Source organism: Scyliorhinus canicula, chromosome 9, assembly GCF_902713615.1.
Source record: "Scyliorhinus canicula chromosome 9, sScyCan1.1, whole genome shotgun sequence".
In the NCBI taxonomy this organism is placed as follows: Eukaryota; Metazoa; Chordata; class Chondrichthyes; order Carcharhiniformes; family Scyliorhinidae; genus Scyliorhinus; species Scyliorhinus canicula.
In genome coordinates, this window is record NC_052154.1 from 27,296,123 (window position 1) to 27,314,887 (window position 18,765).

At 43.3% G+C, this 18,765-nt stretch overlaps 1 protein-coding gene across 7 annotated transcripts in view; it reads left to right on the forward strand.

Annotated features, from left to right (window-relative positions):
• Positions 1-18,765, forward strand: part of zfhx3 (zinc finger homeobox 3) — a 589,682-nt gene that overhangs the window by 204,387 nt on the left and 366,530 nt on the right. For all 7 annotated transcript variants that reach the window (XM_038806373.1, XM_038806374.1, XM_038806376.1 and 4 more), the window contains one exon: positions 10,547-11,043. In XM_038806373.1, the coding sequence (XP_038662301.1) occupies positions 10,547-11,043 (497 nt within the window). The remainder of the gene's footprint in view (positions 1-10,546; positions 11,044-18,765) is intronic.

An 18,765-nucleotide genomic window follows, 5' to 3' on the forward strand; every position in this document is an offset into this window, starting at 1 on the left:
GGAGGACTAAGGCATTGGGCTTGCATGGCTACTGCCAATGCCATGGCTAATTGGAGGCAGTTTAAGTTGAAGTATTATCCTGACAAATAGTTCACATCATCTCCCCCAGGATGGAGCACTATGTACTACAAGATAGTACTATGTACCATCAAGAAGTTTGGCTTGGCACCAGTAAAGCACACCGAGGCTTGGATTTAAACTCAAGGTCTCTAATTGAATGTCTGGCACTGCAATAGTGGAACTGTGAAGCCACAATCATTATATAATGTGGAGCCTAACACAGCGCAGAGGACAATTATTGTCGCTCAATTTTGGGTCGGAGACCAGTTGTAGAAAGTGTTCAATAAACAAAAATGATGTGGGGTGCTTGAATACTTTCACGTTCAAAGTGTTGTGTTTGCCTGAGCCTTAATTTCGCCAACTGCCTTGATTCTAATCAAATTAGGTTTGGAATGCGGGTATTTTGAATAAGACACCCAACAATTTATTGCCACTATCCCAACAATCAGTCGTTTTGTTTGCCAAAGGATAAATTCCAAGAGAAGCCTGACTGACAAACCGGTCCCACACTGTTCCCTTTGTCATTCAAGTTCCTTGTTTGTTACATTTTTAAAATATTAACCGAGACACTGTTAACATTTGTCCATTGTTGGCGACAACATCATTCATGTTGTATTCAAGAGAGAAAATAAAATAAATGCACTCATGGACTGTGCACCTTTCACAGTAGGTTAATGCAATGATGAGTCACCTATAGTGCTGCTGGTCTTATAATAGAGGTTTGACTTTGGACAGAATCTCAAATGAAAACTTAAATTTAATGGGGATATAATTGAATCCAAAAATTACTGCCCAACCCCTCCTCCACCGCTCCTCCTTCTTCTCCTCCCCAATCAGGGCACACTGAGAATAATGCACCTTTCCCGTTTTCACAACAGTTTTAAAAAAGATTTTCCCTTTGATTCTGGCAGAATTTTGCCTGTTGGTACAGTAGCTCTCAGCGGGGCAAAAAATAAATCTTACATATGCTTGTGTTATTAACAGTAACATGTTCTTGTAAGAATATTGGACTTGGATTTCTGCCAGCGCACATTATAATATATTAAATGTAATCTCCTGCAAAGTGATTAAAAAAGATCAGAGTGCCTTAGCATATTTTAACACATTGTGCTGAATCCTATGACATCTGTCACTGAACTCATGTAGTGGGATCTGGAGTCTTTTTTTCAATAATATTGTTAGAAAGAACCTCTTCGTATTAGGACCTCTTGGTAATAGGACCAACGGTGATTGTTGAGTTTGCTGGGACCCCTGTGGCAATGGTGGCAGATTGCCAAGGCAGGGGGAAAGAATGCTAGAAGAGGTTGCAAAATTGGGCTCAGGTGGCCCTTCACTTAATTAGGAATAATGTAAAAATTATACAGTAATATAGATGTTCACAAGATAAGAAATACGCAAAAATTATAATTGGGCTAATAGCCGAAAGGTTCTGACTTTACAATTACTTGTATTTATATTGCTTCCATGTAGAGCTTATCCTTTATTTTAAACAGTTTAATGCCTGTGTGGCATTTAAATCCTAACTGTGTGCCGTGATTTATTGTCCCATAGGTGTTTTGTCAAAAATAATGTTTGAAATTATTGGGAGCTTTTTCAATGATTTTCTGAATTGCTGCAATAATTGGTGTTCTTGGCTAGAAAGCAAAGAGTTAATTATATTGTATTGTAACCGCTTGCAATAGTTTACTAGATAAGTGCCAATGCGTTTTTTGCACAGGCTTGTTTAACCGGCACAGCTTCACAATTAAAAATTGATCGCTGTAACTAATTTTTACCATCTGTTTAAATCTCCTATGAGTTAGAATGCTTATATTCTAAGATGCGTAATACCAGTAAGCCCTTTAAATAATATCATTCCCAGTTCATTGGAACTTATCCTGAAGCAGTCTCCAGGACTGTGTTGTGCCTACAGTTGTCAAATAACTTTTGTTGTTAGTACGTGAAATCTAATTTGGATTTTGCTCATATATTTAACCCTTAATCAGCTGGGTCACTGAGATTACCAATGTTACAACTTACTGGGTGCAATGTTCCCAAATAATTTCCAAATGTCGTCTTCGTAATCCACCCATACTTAGAAATTTTTTTTTGGTGGGGGGGGGGGGGCAGGTTTTGCACTGGCACTGAGAGAGGCGAGGTCTAAACACGTCGGGTAGGGCGCCCAATATCAAAAGGTAACAATAAAGCCCGCCCGCCCCACCAGCCACATCGGCATTGGTGCTTCAGTGCCGCTTCACAGCCAGAGGTCATGGCCGACTTCCATCTCATCAGTCTGGGTTAGATTTGAATTCCGCTCTTGAAGCTAAAATGCCAGTGACTAACCCCCTGCACTATCCATGCTCCCATCTCGTTTCATCATTGATACTCAAATTAGTTGGCATGGCATCTTTCATTTAAAACATTTTTTTACCCCTCTTATAGATGCATTCAGCATCTGAAAGCACATTTCACACTGTTTACAATGCACTGTATGTGGTCTACTTAGAAATTTCTAGATTGTTTTCAACTTGATTGACACACTTTAAAAAAAATATATTTAGAGTACCCAATTCATTTTTTCCCAATTAAGGGGCAATTTACCGTGTTTAATCCACCTACCCTGCACATCTTTGGGTTGTGGGGGTGAAACCCACGCAAACACGGGGAGAATGTGCAAACTCCACACGGACATTGACCCAGAGCCGGGATCGAACCTGGGACCTCGGCACCGTGAGGCAGCAGTGCTAACCTACTGCTCCACCGTGCTGCCCCTGATTGACACACTTACCCAGAGAGTCACTAGTAGTTCATGAAGCTCACATTGTCACTACTCTACATGGTCTTACTGGCTAGAAATAAAACTGCAAATGTAATAAAGGAATCTCCGCTAATTCTAGGCGCTTTGAATGCTGGGAGAGAAGGGAAAATGGCAAAATTCAAATCAAATTAGATATCAGTACCTCTTTGACACATGGAAAGACGGTAACATTGGTAAGGGTAGCACACTGGTGCGGTGGTTAGCACTGTGCCGAGGTCCCAGGTTCAATCCCAGCCCTAGGTTACTGTCCGTGAGGAGTTTGTACATTCTCCCTGTGTTTGCATGGGTTTCAACCCCATAACCCAAATGGCTACGCTAAATTGCCCCTTAATTGGGTAAAATGAGTGAGCAGCACGGTGGCACAGTGGTTAGCAGTGTTGCCTACGGTGCTGAGGCTCGGGTTCGAATCCCGGCCCTGGGTCACTGTCCGTGTGGAGTTTGCACATTCTTCCCGTGTCTGCGTGGGTTTCGCCCCCACAACCCAAAAAGATGTGCAGGATAGATGGATTGGCCACTCTAAATTGCCCCTTAATTGGAAAAAATAATTGGGTACCCTAAATTTTTTTTTAAAAATCGGGTAAAATGAATTGGGCACTCTAAATTTGTAAAAAAAAACAAATGTAACATTTGTAGTTTCCTTGAATTTCCCTTCATCCTCAATCAAAATCCTGGGTGTATGGCATAGAAAGCTACAGAGAGAAGAATATAAAAAATAGATGCACATGGCAGACATTATTTGATATGATCATTAGTTTATGTATGCCCAAACTTGCTGAAATAATCCTAGTCAGAAAGTCAATACACCAAAAATAATTAGACTTTTGAGTTTAACTTTGAGTGAGTTAGAACGTAAGGATAAAAGTGTGAAACTGATGAATCATGATAGTGCATAAAGTAACAAAAAGGATTTGTTCTTTTGTCATCTACATGACTACAAAGTTAATTTGGTTCTGCTGTTCATTGGTGACAAGTTAGTTACTCAGGGAACATTATTTTCTGATTGTTTCTGTTGAGTGGGTGGAAGAAAAATGCCTGTTGATATTTTAAATGGTAAACATACCCTGATCTGTTCATGTATGGAATGAAAGGGCAGCAAGGTGGCGTAGTGGTAGCATTGCAGCCTCACGGCGCCGAGGTCCCAGGTTCGATCCCGGCTCTGGATCACTGTCACTACAAACTGTCACTGCACATTCTCCCCGTGTTTGCGTGGGTTTCGCCCCCCACAACCCAAAAGATGTGCAGGGTAGTTGAATTGACCACGCTAAATTGCCCCTTAATTGGAAAAATTAATTGGGAACTCTGAATTTATTTTTTTAAATATGTGGAATGAAAATTGAGTGCAAATTCCATGGTATAAAAATAGTAGAGTAAGAGCTTTGATCACATTTATCTGCAGAGAAAATATCTATGCTAAAACTAAGACTCTTGACCAGAGAGCTGATTAATAGGAAACCTACACAACATACCAATAACTTGCCATTTGATGGCTCAGAGAACTTTCTTTAAGTCTATTAATAACCATTGGGGGAAACAATGGCTCTGATTTTTGTGTATAGCCAAATTATAATCTGATTCTTTCAAAGTGCTTTCTTTCTGATGCCACTACAAATACTGGCTGCAGGAATTCATCCATTGTTCTCCCTTCTCATATCTGTAATAATAAAAATCAAAGTTTATTTTGAGTATCGTTTTTAGCTTTTGAGCCACTATAGGTACCAAAACATGAACAAATATTTCAAACCTTAGGCTCCATTTGTGCCTTTTCTCATATGTTGATGATTATTGATCAGAGATGAGGGAGAAGATTGGAAAGTTAAGTTCAAAGATCCACAATATGTTGATAGCTGCAGCATATGCCTCAAAACTGCCTCTTCCGCTTGCGTACAAATATTTCATTGTTACTTAAATAGTGGTTGAACCATGCAAAACTAAAACAAATTTTGAGACTTTTATATAAACCAAGTGAATCAAACCACTACAGATAGAAATTGTATACCTTTCGCTCGCGTATAATATTAGTGTTGAATGTTTGGAAATACTGCAAATTTTTTGAATTTCTAGACAAATGGTCATTTTATAAATACTTTTGAAGTAAAAATGTGCCAGCAAATGAATCTCTGCTTGTGTTTAGTCTCTCTTCTGACTTCCTTTTCAGTGTTTTCTTTTCAATTCTGTCATGAAAGGTTGTAGCATCCCATCTTTAGTTTATTCATTTGTGTGTGTGTTTGAAAAAGCGTTGCATAGCTTTATTTATCATTTGCATATTGCTGCTTGTATTTTTAATTGTCACAGTTTCCAGTTTAATACAAATACACCAATGTTCACAATTTGTTGCCAAGTTCATATTGGAGGTGCTTTCAAACAGGTTTTGAAATTCTGTGCTTTTATAGAAACTCATTGTTCATTGAATACCTCAATTGATTAGTTACAGAAAACTCTTTTCTCTCGTCAATTGTTCTACTGATTTGAATATGTTGAGAGAAGAAATCAGTCAGGTTTAAGGTGCAAATTTGTAGTAAATTTAGTGCATGTTGACACAGTTTGTGACAAATGCAGGATTTTAGATATATTGGATTATAAACATTTGGCAATTTAAGGGTTAAAAGCCTGGGTTAGAGTGTGTTTTTTAAAAAAAATCTTCTTTTGCAAGACCAGAAAGTTTTTAGGGGCCAGAGGTAAAATTGACCATTGTAAAAGCCTGGGCTAATACTGCTGTTTGACTAAGGGGAGTTCCTGAGGAGTTAATGTGTTTTCAGCCTGGTGAGTTAATTTGTTTTCAGCTTGGGGAGATGATGTCTTTGCTGGGTGGAGGCACTCAAACCTTTTGAGAAAGATTTTGAGTTGAGTTCTGATCTGGCTAACACTGAGTCCATATGTAAGGTCTTTTGCTCTCTCAGTAGGACAGTTAAAAATATTAATATTGTTTAAAGCAATGCAGACTTGTCTGAGGACAAGCGAGAAGCTGAAACAAACCAGTTGAAATAGTCTTTTGAAGACATCCAACCAGAGTCTGCAAGGATTCTAACAGGAGCCAAATCTGTTCTGGAAAGCAAGTGTTACTCTGTGGCGTTGGGATGTAGGGTGGATTGAGAGCTGGATGATTTTGTTTCTTGTTGTTTCATTGGGTATTGTTTAAGGGGTAATTGTAAGTTATTTTTTGGGTGCGCGGTTTAACATTTTCATACTGTGTTAGTAATAAAGCTTTGTTTTATAATGCCAAATCCATATTTCTTCATGCAATCACTCCTGAAGCAAAGTATTCTTTCCACAGTCTTACAAAATAAAATGAAATATTGGAGTTTTGGTCCAGTATCCTAGCTACTGATGGGGTATGGTCTGGGGTCATACGTGCTCAGAGTTATACTTTACGCTTGAGCCATGCAACAATTATGGCCATAGAATGTAACTTTGTGCAATTTGGTGGGAAGAATAATGAGGCCACATATTTCTTGAATAATAAGAGAATAAATGTGAGGCAATGACGTAGAGGTACTGGTAATCCACAGACCTGGGGTAATGCACTGGGGACCCAGGTTTGAATCCTAAGATGGCAGGCCATGGAATTTGAATTCAATTAGAAATCTGGAATTAAAAGTATAACGATGACCAACAAACCATTGTTGATTATTGTAAAAGGCCGTATGGTTCACTTATGTCATTTAGAGAAGGAAATCTGCCACCCTTTCCTGGTCTGGCCTACATGTGATTCCAGAGCCACAGCAATGTGGTTAACTCTCCAATGCCCTCTGAAATTGCCAAGCAAAATGCTCAATTAAAGGGCAATTACATTGGCCCAGCCAGCGATGCCCCCATCCGATGAATAAATAAAAAAGATCCAGAGTATAGGTACTTGAATCACTAAAAATACAGATGAAGGTTAGTGAGGCCATTAAAACAAAAACTAAGCACTCAATTCATTTCTGGATGGACAGTATTTAAAAGCCGCAAGCTTATATTAAACTTGTATAGAATCTTTGTTAGACCGCAGGTTGAGTACTGTGCATTGTTCTGTCCTCCATATTATTAAAAGGGGCATAGAGGCATTGTAGAAGTTGCGAAAGAGATTCACAAGAATGATTATAGAACTGAGAGGATGTATCTATCAGGAAAGGCTGAACAAGCTGGGATTCTGATTGCCTGATAGAGGTCTTTAAGAACATGGAGGCGTTTAATCAGGAGAGGATGTTCCTTTAATAAGGACACAGGGAGTCCACACTGAGTAAATATTAGGACAAAGTTTTATTTACAAACAAAATATGTACACTTCCCGCTGTACCAAGTTTCTTCCGGTTGGTGCCTTACTGGCCAACCTTCTATACACTGGGTATTGGGCTACCCCACCCCGAGCAGGGAGTTTGTACTTGGGCTGGACAAGCATTCCCACCGCGTAGATCCCGTGTAGGATATTACAGTTTCCACTTGCAGGAGAGGCCAGCAAAGAGATCATTCAACGTAAGATTGCCATGAGTAAATCCAATAAGGAATTTAGGGTGAATTCTCATTATTCCACGAGTGGTAAAAATGTAGAACTTGCTACCATAGGAGTAGTTGAAGTGAATAGCAAAAATACATTTAAGGGAAGCTAGATAAGCACATGAGGGAGAAAAGAATAGAGAAATATAATGACATGGTTAGATGAAGAGAGGTGGGACGGAGGAAGAGGCTTAATGGGAGTATAAAAATGCCAACAGTGGCCACTGAACGTTCTGCTTCGGTGCTGTAGCCTCAATGTAATTATGAGATGGCTAGGAAATCTGTCCCGAAGTCTTTGGCAGTGCTGCTTCAAGCTGGCTGTTCTATTATAACTCCCATCAATTCTCTTCCATGTGCCTACAGCAAGAAAGTGAAAAAGGATTGGGGAAAGAGTTTAATGCACTGTGTTACCTGCTATGAAATATATTTTATAGATATACATCCCATGTCTGTCACATACACAAATGCATGAACTAATTTGGTTGAAAGCTCAAGGAAAGAACCAAATTATCACATTTTAATCAGCAGATAATGCAGAGCAAACAACATATGAGATTGCACTTTTTATTGAATTTTTTCAACATTAATGGACATGGCCAAAATCAAGACTCAGTTTGTGATGACAGGACTACCTCAGAGAATATACTTTGAGAGGACTGGAGCCAAAATCTTCTCTTAGGTTAGGCACTAGGCTAAGTTTAGATTTAAATACTTTTAATGTACGTTGATGAAGTACAGAGAGCCGGCATGATGATTTAATTTTAAATAGGTCCTGAAACCAATGTTGTGAAGAAGGTTTATGGGACCAGTTGGAGAAGTCTTGATTTGCCACCATCACTGCATTGGCTTAGGACAGCCATAGGTTATGGCAGCAGAGTACACATTTCTTTGGCCTAGCTGTACTCGTGCAATGTTTGGGAGGCTTGATGACACGGTCATGCAGGACTACAAGATTTCTCTCTATGAGAGTTGCACAGTTAGTTCCTGAATTTGCTTGAGCTGTACTACCGGTTGGTTCTCAAATGAGAAAGTTGAGGGGAAATCACCCCTTGTCCTTTCACCTCCTGATGCACTTTCGACGAACCAGCTAAAGAGCAAAACTGGTGAAGACTTAGCTTAAAAAGCCACATTTTACTTCTTCCTTTGTTTCAAAATGATTGATCTCTTCAGCACCATAAGTCTTTAGCTTGTTGCCTTGCTGCCCGAGGATTTTTTAAAACACCGGCTGGGGAAGATAATTTTAAGTGGCTGTTTCCAGTAACAAATTTGTGTTCATGTTATCCGGGTGTGACAGAAACCAGTTTGTCCAAATGGTCCAATGATTGCATTCGGAGTCTGAATTCAAACTGCAACCAAAGCGGTTATTCAAAATTGCACATGTTCTGATTGGATGAGTTTGCCCAGTTCTCAGCCAGAACAGTAGATGGAGCTTTGCAAGGTGGCAGAACTTCGTTTCTGGGGGAGCGAAAACCTGAACAATGGGGTTGGCGTAGTGAGGGAGCAGATAACACCAACCTCCTTTATTTAGAAGAGAATAAACTATACACTAATTCTTCCTAAGAACTGAGTTTTATGAAATTAGGAAGTGCCATTCACAGCTGTAGAGCTTTTATGCTATAAATAAAGAGCTTGTTATTAATTTACTGTAAGTCGGACAAGGTCAGCTCTTGGTTTTGTCTGGTCAATGATGTATTAAAGATTGTGTAGTAAGAGGCATTAGACAGATCTGTACAGCACAGAGGTTTTCACCTTCCACTGATGAGATCACCCATCGCACTAACACTGACACAACTCTGTTAAATGGATGTATTGATGCAGTAATGGGATAATTAGCTCTACCTCTACTGTTGCTGAAACATAGCACAAGTTTTGCTGCAGCTATTTAAAACTGCTTTGCATATTGGAATATATATTTTTAAGTTTCCTCATTTTTTCCCCAAGCTACTTATTTTTTCACTGAGCATTAGGCATGTTAGTTATTCTTTCTCCGATGTATGCCAATCAACAGGCAAGGACCAGTCTTGTGTTGCCATTCTATACTTTTTGTTGCCTCAAAAAGTCTTTATTTTGCATTTACAGCATTTAATTTCAAGAAAAATATCTTCTGAAATTTCAATTGATAAAGGACTGAATTTTTTTTTAAAGTTCCAGAATCCCCCAGTGACTGTCAGTAACTGAATAAAAAAAATAGACTGTTTAATGTTTTGGAATGACACAGTCAGTTAGAAGCTCATTAAAAGAGCCTCTACTAAAAGTGTGGGCCTATCATCCAATTGTCTTCCAGATTTTGATTGATCTCGAGCGCCCTTTGAAATCTCATTTGGACCCATAATCACGAGGATAGTGAGAAATCTTGCGAAGCTCAACAAAATGGTGAACATGGAGAGAAGTTCTTGGAATTAAAAATACCTGCAGTGATGTGTTGGAAAATTATTAGTTTGAATTGCTTCTGACTTACACTGCTTTATGGAGTTCAGATAAATGGAGAAGTGTTAGATTCCAGGATAGGTTCATTGCTGTCAGCAGCCCCTTTTTAAGCTGACACCAAAATGCTCACCGTCATCAATATACCTGGGTGTTGACAGTAATTAAAATGAATAATGGATCTATTTTTTTTTTGAAGCTGCATTCTAAAGTGATGTTACTACTAAAATTGCTGACACAAAAGGGAGTAATTTTGAGCTTGATCAGCCACGTTTTGACCGTGTTGCCTATTGCTACGTGCACGCTGAGTGTTTAGCTTTGAAACCTGTGGAGACTAAAGTTTAAATCTAATCTGGCATTAGCTGATAGGAATCACTGTCCCTGAAGGCTAATAACTGATCACAAGTAAAATGAGTTTTGACCATCTAGTCTTCCATTCAGGGATATAAGCCTAAAGCAGACTCTTATGCACAGCTTACCCCATCAACAAATCAAATAAATATACATCTGCCACTATTGTCTTTAAAGTTGAACATGGCAGCAGATTTGCCATTTTATTTGCATAAATCCCTTCCATGCTGCAGATATTATCACTGGATATTGGTGGGTAGGTTTGACCGCATTAACAGAGGTAGTATTGTCATTATTAGATTTAGAAAAAGAACTCAGACTATCAGATCAGCAGGATTGTTGTCAAGTCAACATCTTACAGTGTATGACCATCACTCTTCTACCTTTCTGGGGATGTTACTAATCAAGTCTTTTTCGCTCTTTGTTTTTGGTCCTGTACAGTTGGTGGTGAGATTCCTCTTGACATGCGACTGGGAGGTGGACCACTGGTGTCAGAAGAACTCATGAACCTTGGCGAAACCTTCACAACCACGAATGACCCTTCTTTGAAGCTTTTTCAGTGTGCGGTCTGCAACCGATTCACCACAGACAACCTGGAGACACTCAGTCTGCACATGAACATTGAACGCCACCTGCCCGAGGAGGAATGGAAAGCAGTCATTGGTGACTCCTACCAGTGTAAGCTCTGCCGCTACAACACCCAGCTCAAGGCCAACTTCCAGTTGCACTGTAAGACAGATAAGCATGTGCAGAAATACCAACTCGTAGCACACATCAAAGAAGGGGGCAAGGCCAACGAGTGGCGACTGAAATGCGTGGCGATTGGGAACCCAGTGCACTTGAAATGCAACGCATGCGACTACTACACCAACAGCATTGAGAAGCTGCGACTGCACACTGTCAACTCAAGGCATGAGGCCAGCTTAAAACTATATAAGGTAAGAGAAGCAATGTCTTCCCAGCCAGACATTCCCTAATGGTACCTAACAACAGTCATTAAATCCTCTTCATATTGAAATTCCAAAACAAATATCTTGGATTGGAGGATTGTTCTGCGATGATCATGTTTAGCTTTGAAATAAGCCTTCCCTTCAAAATTTCAGTGGCAACTGAAATGTTTGTATGTGGTTTAACTTATCCAAAAATATTACAGTTAAATGCTATGCTTTTAAATGAACGTTTGTTGTAAATTGGTTAATGCAATAACCCTTGGAGAGATGGGCTGAGATGAGAAAAAAATATTGCTCATTACGTGTATTTTTGTTTAGGGAACACTATTATCAATTCAAATGGTGCAATGAGACTGTAAAGTGACTTGGAGATTCTGCATTTAATGGAAGTATAGTTGGTGGGTTGGTGTGGGGGGGGGGGGGGGGGGGGGGTGAGGGGTGCAAGGGGACATTAACATGAGACAAATTGTTTGTGTTTAAAAAAAAAGAGAAAAGCCAACCTATTTAATCAGGGTTTGACATTAAGCTTTCTAAAGATTGGCCCTTCAGGCAATTGCTCAACAGGTTTCACGTGACTAATTGCCTAACTTATCTGCCTGACTTAATAATCAATACCATCATCCATTTTAGCCAATTCATTAAAATATGGGGTACAGATATTGCCTCCCATTGAACACCACCTAGGATCCATAAAAATAAATACATACATGTTCAGATCAAATTTGTTAGGTAAAAATAAAGTGTTATTATGTGCTTGTCACTTTCTTCTCTCATTCACTTTATGCTTCTGGCCCTCCGTTTTCGCTCTCATTTCATTGGTTCATATAGCCGCAGTAGTGTGTACAATCTACAAGATTGTACACACTATTCATCAAGGCTCCATCGGCAGCACTTCCAAACCCATGACCACTATCATCTAGAAGGACAAGGGAAAACCGCCATCTGGAAGTTTCCCTCCAAGCCAGTCACCATCCTGACTTGGAAATATGTCACCATTCCTTCATTGTCGCTGGGTCAAAATTCAGGAACTCCCTACCTAACAGCACTGTGGGTGTGCCTAAACCACATGGATTGCAGCAGTTCAAGAAGGCAGTTCACTACCACTTCTCAAGGGCAATTTAGGGATGGTCAATAAATGTTGCCCTAGCCAGCAACTTCCACATCGCGATAATAAATTTTAAAGAAAGGATATGGGCATCGCTGTGGAAGTCAGCATTTGTTTTCCTTAGATGTCCTTGAAAAGGTGATGGTGGTGAACCACTCATAGTTCTCTCTCCTAATGGTTACACCAAATCAATTCAATCCAAATACTTCTTGCCTCTCTCAACTCTACACAAAATTCAAAAAGAGAAGTATAGATCACAGAGGCCCTTTGGTCCACCTAGCTCATTCTTTCAGAGTAAATATAGAATCTTGCTCCACACATCTAACTCCACTATTTCTGATACCAACTACTATTTCTAGGAGGAAATGTTTCCTGCCGTCAGCTGGGAACTTTTTTGTTTCCCATGTTCTGACGAAATATCTCCTGCAGTCACAGTTTAGCTTGAAATAGCTTTTTGATTTCCACTTCCATAAAGTCCACTGCTATTTGCCTCCTTTCTAGGTTGAAGAATCAAAGATTTCTAGCTTTTCTTCAACTCAATCCTTTGATGTCGTAGATCCGTCCTGTGATCCCCATTCTCATCATTTTGACACCTTGGATGTTTTCCTTGGTGGCCAGGATGGCACTACAGTAGCACGGTGGTTAGCACAGTTGCTTCACAGCTCCAAGTCCCAGGTTCGATTCCCGGCTTGGGTCACTGTCTGTGCGGAGTCTGCACGTTCTCCCCGTGTTTGCGTGGGTTTCCTCCAGCTGCTTTGGTTTCCTCCCACAGTCCAAAGATGTGCAGATTAGGTGGATTGGCTATGTTAAATTGCCCTTAGTGTCCAAAAAGGTCAGGTTGGGTTTCTGGGTTCTGGCGATAGGCTGGAGGTGTATGCTTAAGTGGGGTGCTCTTTCCAAGGGTTGGTGCAGACCTGATGGCCCAAATGGCCTCCTGCACTGTAAATGCTATGATAAGAATGCAAAAGGTAGGGCAGCACGGTGGCGCAGTGGGTCAGCACTGCGGCCTCATGGTGCTGAGGTCCCAGGTTCGATCCCAGCTCTGGGTCACTCTCCGTGTGGAGTTTGCATATTCTCCCCGTGTTTTCACGGGTTTCGCCCCCACAACCCAAAAATATGCAAGCCAGGTGGATTGGCCACGCTAAATTGCCCCTTAATTGGAAAAAATGAATTGGATACTCTAAATTTATATTTAAGAAAATGCAAAAGGTGCAGCCTGATCATAGTTTCAGCTTGATAGCTTCTAACTCCCAATCTCCTGACTTGTGGACCTCCGAATTCCTTTTGTTTAGTCGATCGAAGCTCTGCAGTGACTAGAAATTATCCTTGCTGAGTCTCTCAATCTATCATCTCTTTCACTCTCTTCCCACACTCATTCAGTATTATTCAGTAATATGCATGATGTTTATTCCTGCAATGTCTAAGAGCTGGCCAGGACTTTCCGTTTGGAAGACTCTGGGCTGGATTCTCTGATTGCCGACACCGAAATCGCATTCGGCGACTGGCCGGAGAATCCGTTTTGACGCCAAAATCAGGGGGGGGGGGCGCATTTTGGACGCTTCACCCCCTCCAAAACAGCATCATCGGTGCGTACGCCGCATGTCGTTGGGACGACCTCAGGACATCACCTGAAGGCCCTCTCCCGATGCCCTGCTCCCGATGGGCTGAGTTCCTGACGGCGTGGGGCGGGTGGGCTCTGAAGTTTCGTCAACCTCGTGTGGAGGCTGCGGACTGTGTCTAGCGCCGCCACAGTCGGTGGGGGTGGGGGGAGCCATCTGCGGGCAGGAGGGGTTTCGGCAGGGGCTGGGGGGACGGGCGAGGTGGGTTACAGGGGGACACTTTCTGGCAGGCCAGGCTGTATAGCACAAATGCTGCAGATCGCTGCCGTGTGCATGCGCGGCCACGGACTTGGCAATTCTCCGCCTATATCTTCAGGCAAATCTGGAGGTTCTCCGTGTCACGGCTGCTTTTTGGTCGTAATATTAGAAACATGCTCCGGACATAGCCTCAAAATCGGAGAATCCAGTCCCATGTTCTTCCGGCGGAAGAGAATTGCGACTGATTTACACTCCCGCTGAGAGCGCAAATCACAAAGCAATTCAGTATCCCTCATCATGCAAATTTACGCATGATGAGGAATACAAGAGATTAAATCCCACTATTGGGCAACCATTTTAAGCGAGCAGCCCTATACAAATTTTCCCCACCCACATCGCATATCAGCTCCCCGCACAGTAATTCAGCTCTCTCCCCCCCCCCCCCCCCCCCCCCCCCCCCCCCCCCTCCCGCACCACAATCATGCCCCTTCATGCTTGAGTGATTTTGAAGTGCTGAGCTGGAAATTAAGAACATAAGAACTAGGAGCAGGAGTAGGCCATCTGGCCCCTCGAGGCTGCTCCGCCATTCAATGAGATCATGGCTGATCTTTTGTGGACTCAGCTCCACTTTCCGGCCTGAACACCATAACCCTTAATCCCTTTATTCTTCAAAAAACTATCTATCTTTACCTTAAAAACATGTAATGAAGGAGCCTCAACTGCTTCACTCAGCAAGGAATTCCATAGATTCACAACCCTTTGGGTAAAGACGTTCCTCCTAAATTGACAGCACTTAACTCTCTTTGATGTGCTGAAGTTACTCCTCCATGAAAAAGATGCATGAAGCAAGTCTGAGAGGCAAGCCAGATTCCCCGGCATCTGGAAAGCCACTGCTTGATTAAGGATAGTCAACATGGATTTGTGAGGGGTAGGTCTTGCCTTACAAGTCTTATTAACTTCTTTGAGGAGGTGACCAAGCATGTGGATGAAGGTAAGCAGTGGATGTAGTGTACATGGATTTTAGTAAGGCATTTGATAAGGTTCCCCATGGTAGGCTTATGCAGAAAGTAAGGTAGAATGTGATAGTGGGAAATTTGGCCAATTGGATAACGAACTGGCTAATCAGTAGAAGTCAGAGAATGGCAAAGGTGGATGGCAAATATTCAGCCTGGAGCCCAGTTACCAGTGGCGCACCTCAGGGATCAGTTCTGGGTCCTCTGCTGTTTGTGATATTCATTAATGACTTGGATGAAGGAGTTGAAGGGTGGGTCAGTAAATTTGCAGATGATACGAAGATTGGTGGGAGTTGTGGATAGTGAGGAGGGCTGTTGTCAGCTGCGAAGAGACATAGATAGGATGCAGAGCTGGGCTGAGAAGTGGCAGATGGAGTTTAACCCTGACAAGTGTGAGGTTGTCCATTTTGGAAGGACAAATATGAATACGGAATACAAGGTTAACGGTAGGGTTCTTGACAATGTAGAGGAGCAGAGAGATCTTGGGGTCTATGTTCATAGATCTTTGAAAGTTGCCACTCAAGTGGATAGAGCTGTGAAGAAGGCCTATGGTGTGCTAGCGTTCATTAGCAGAGGGATTTAATTTAAGAGCCGTGAGGTGATGATGCAGCTGTACAAAACCTTGGTAAGGCCACATTTGGAGTACTGTGTGCAGTTCTGGTCACCTCATTTTAGGAAGGATGTAGAAGCTTTGGAAAAGGTGCAAAGGAGATTTACCAGGATGTTGCCTGGAATGGAGAGTTGGTCTTACGAAGAAAGGTTGAGGGTGCTGGGCCTTTTCTCATTAGAACGGTGAAAGATGAGGGGCGACTTGATAGAGGTTTATAAGATGATCAGGGGAGCACATAGAGTAGACAGTCAGAGACTTTTTCCCCGGGTGAAACAAACCATTACAAGGGGACATAAATTTAAGGAGAATGGTGGAAGATATAGGGGGGATGTCAGAGGTAGGTTCTTTACCCAGAGAGTAGTGGGGGCATGGAATGCACTGCCTGTGGAAGTACTTGAGTCGGAAACATTAGGGACCTTCAAGCGGCTATTGGATAGGTGCATGGATTATGGTAGAATAATGGAGTGTAGATTAACTTGTTCTTAAGGGCAGCATGGCAGCATTGTGGATAGCACAATTGCTTCACAGCTCCAGGGTCCCAGGTTCGATTCCGGCTTAGGTTACTGTCTGTGTGGAGTCTGCACATCCTCCCCGTGTGTGCGTGGGTTTCCTCCGGGTGCTCCGGTTTCCTCCCACAGTCCAAAGATGTGCAGGTTGGGTGGATTGGCCATGATAAATTGCCCTTAGTTTCCAAAATTCTATGATAATCTATAGTTAAGCTAGGACAAAAGTTTGGCACAACATTGTGGGCCGAAGGGCCTGTTCTGTGCTGTATTTCTCCATGTTCTATGAGAAGTGTTTTGTGGAAGCTGTCAATCACAAACCACCAAGAGAAATGAATGGCTGGCAGTTAAAGGATCTGAGGGGTTTAAACACAGGTCACAGCAGTTCTTTCTCCAGGAATGGACACATGGGGTGCAATCTACCGGCCACGACCCGCCGGAATTGGAGCGGGACGCAGCCGGTAAATGTTTTTTTTATTCATTCATGGGACATGGGTGTCACAGGCTGTGCCAGCATTTATTACCCATCCCTAATTGCCCTTGAGGGGCCAGTTAAGAGCCAACAATATTGCTGTGGGTCTGGAGTCACATGTAGGCCAGACAAGGTAAAGATGGCAGATTTCCTTCCCTGAAGGACATTAGTGAACCAGATGGGGCTTTACGACAATCGACAATGGTTTCATGGTCGTCATTAGACTTTTTTATTGAATTCACTTTTCACCATCTGCAGTGGCAGGATTTGAATCTGGATCTCCAGAGCATCACTCTGGGTCTCTGGGTTACTAAGTCCAGTGACAATACCACTAAGCCGTCGCCGCCCCATAAATGCTGGGAGAGGCCACCCCCAGGCTTCCCGATGGCCTTTATGCCTTGTGAGATTTAACTCAATCTCGGGAGGCATCGCGACGTGGGTCCTGCTCACAATGCGTGGGACCCAGTCTCACATAGTTAAGTGCTGATGCCAGATCTAACCAGCTCCCAGTATCTATCGCGCCCCCCAGATGGCTGCCAATTAGTACTCGTCCACAAACGGCACCTGGGGGGGGGGGGGTCGTCTCCCTGGTCATTGGAGGCTCATCGGTGGTCAGGGACAGGACAGCAAGGCACCTGAGACTTCCCCTTGCATCAAGGCACTGCCAGGTTAGCATTATGGCACTGCCACCCTGGCACTGCCAACGTGCCCAGGTGGCACTACCAGGCTGGCAGGAGCACTGCCAGTGTACCTGGGTGCCAGAGTGGCACTGCCAAGGGTCAGGGTCTAAGGAGACTATGCTCATCAAAGGAGAGATGAGCGAGTATGAAGCGGGGGAGGTGAAGGGTGGGTACGAAGGAGGGTCCGGAAGATTTGGGTGGGGGGGGGGTAAAGGGTGAAGGTCCTTTAAAGCGGGGGGGGGAGGGGGAGCTAAAAGAGAATATGGGAAGGCCTGAACAGGGGGGCCCTCAGCGACCCCATAGCGGGATGTCCTCACTTGGGGGGTGTCTGAGGTAATGCCGAAGTGTGTTGGGGGAGACATTGCCCGTGGGTGGGGGGTGTGGGGGACCCTCAAGCTCACTTAGAGATCGGGGCTCCCTTTCAAAATGGTGGTCCGATCTCTGAGGAGCTGGTCTGGCCAGTGAGTCCAGCTCCCCAGTGATAGAAACATTTCTAAGTGTGGGCTTGTGTGGAGAGAATAAGTGGCTCAGTGTGGTTAGATAGCGGTGGGGATCTTGCCGACAGAGCCGGAGAACAATTCCCAGCCAGACCTGTCACAAATGACACTTAGAAACCTTTCTGTTAAACTGGGCTAGTGGTGCTTCCAGGTTTTAAACTGTAATTTGTTTTCATTGCCCCTGCCTGGAGAGCTCTCTAGCCCCCAGACAGTGGTATCTTCTGGGGGGGAGGGGGGGGGATCCTTTTAAGTAGTGAGTCCCTGTGGGGAGGTTGCTGTAATTAGGGAGTTTCAGAGGGATCCATTTAGTTAGGAGGAGTTCCTGTGGGGAGGGGGGGGGGGGGGGGGGGGGGGGGGGAGTCTCCCGCTTTAGGGAGTTTCATGTGTGTGGTTCCTAGGGCAGCACAATGATGCAGTGGGTTTGCCCTGCTACCTCACAGCACCGAGGTCCCAGGTACGATCCCAGCTCTGGGTCACTGTCCGTGTGGAGTTTGCACATTCTCCCCGTGTTTGCGTGGGTTTTGCCCCCACAACCCAAAGATGTGCAGGGTAGGTGGATTGGCCACGCTAAATTGCCCCTTCATTGGAAAAATTATGTGGGTACACTGAATTTATTTTTAAAAATGTGTGGGGGCTCCTTTAGTTTGGTGGACTCTCTGGGGGATCTCCCTATTTAGTGGGTCGTGGGGGGATCTGATAGGGGAGGGGTGGGCAGGATGTGCATTGTGGGCAGGGTGAGGTTGGCCCTTTGATGGACTTTTGGGTAACTCCCTTAAATTACATCCTTGATCCACTGCGTGAGCCACCATGTCAGGTTCACACTTGGTGATGCCTGCAGTAATCCCCGCCCACGTGATTCCCGGCCCAGGGGACAGGTGAATCGTGGGGGCCCGGAGAATCAGGTGCTGGGCTCATTCGCATTCTTCGACTGGCACGAACCTCGATCCCTCTGTCAGCGGAGGGCTGGAGCATAGTAGTCGGTTTGCTGCCCTGCACGAGCATCCATTTCAGTC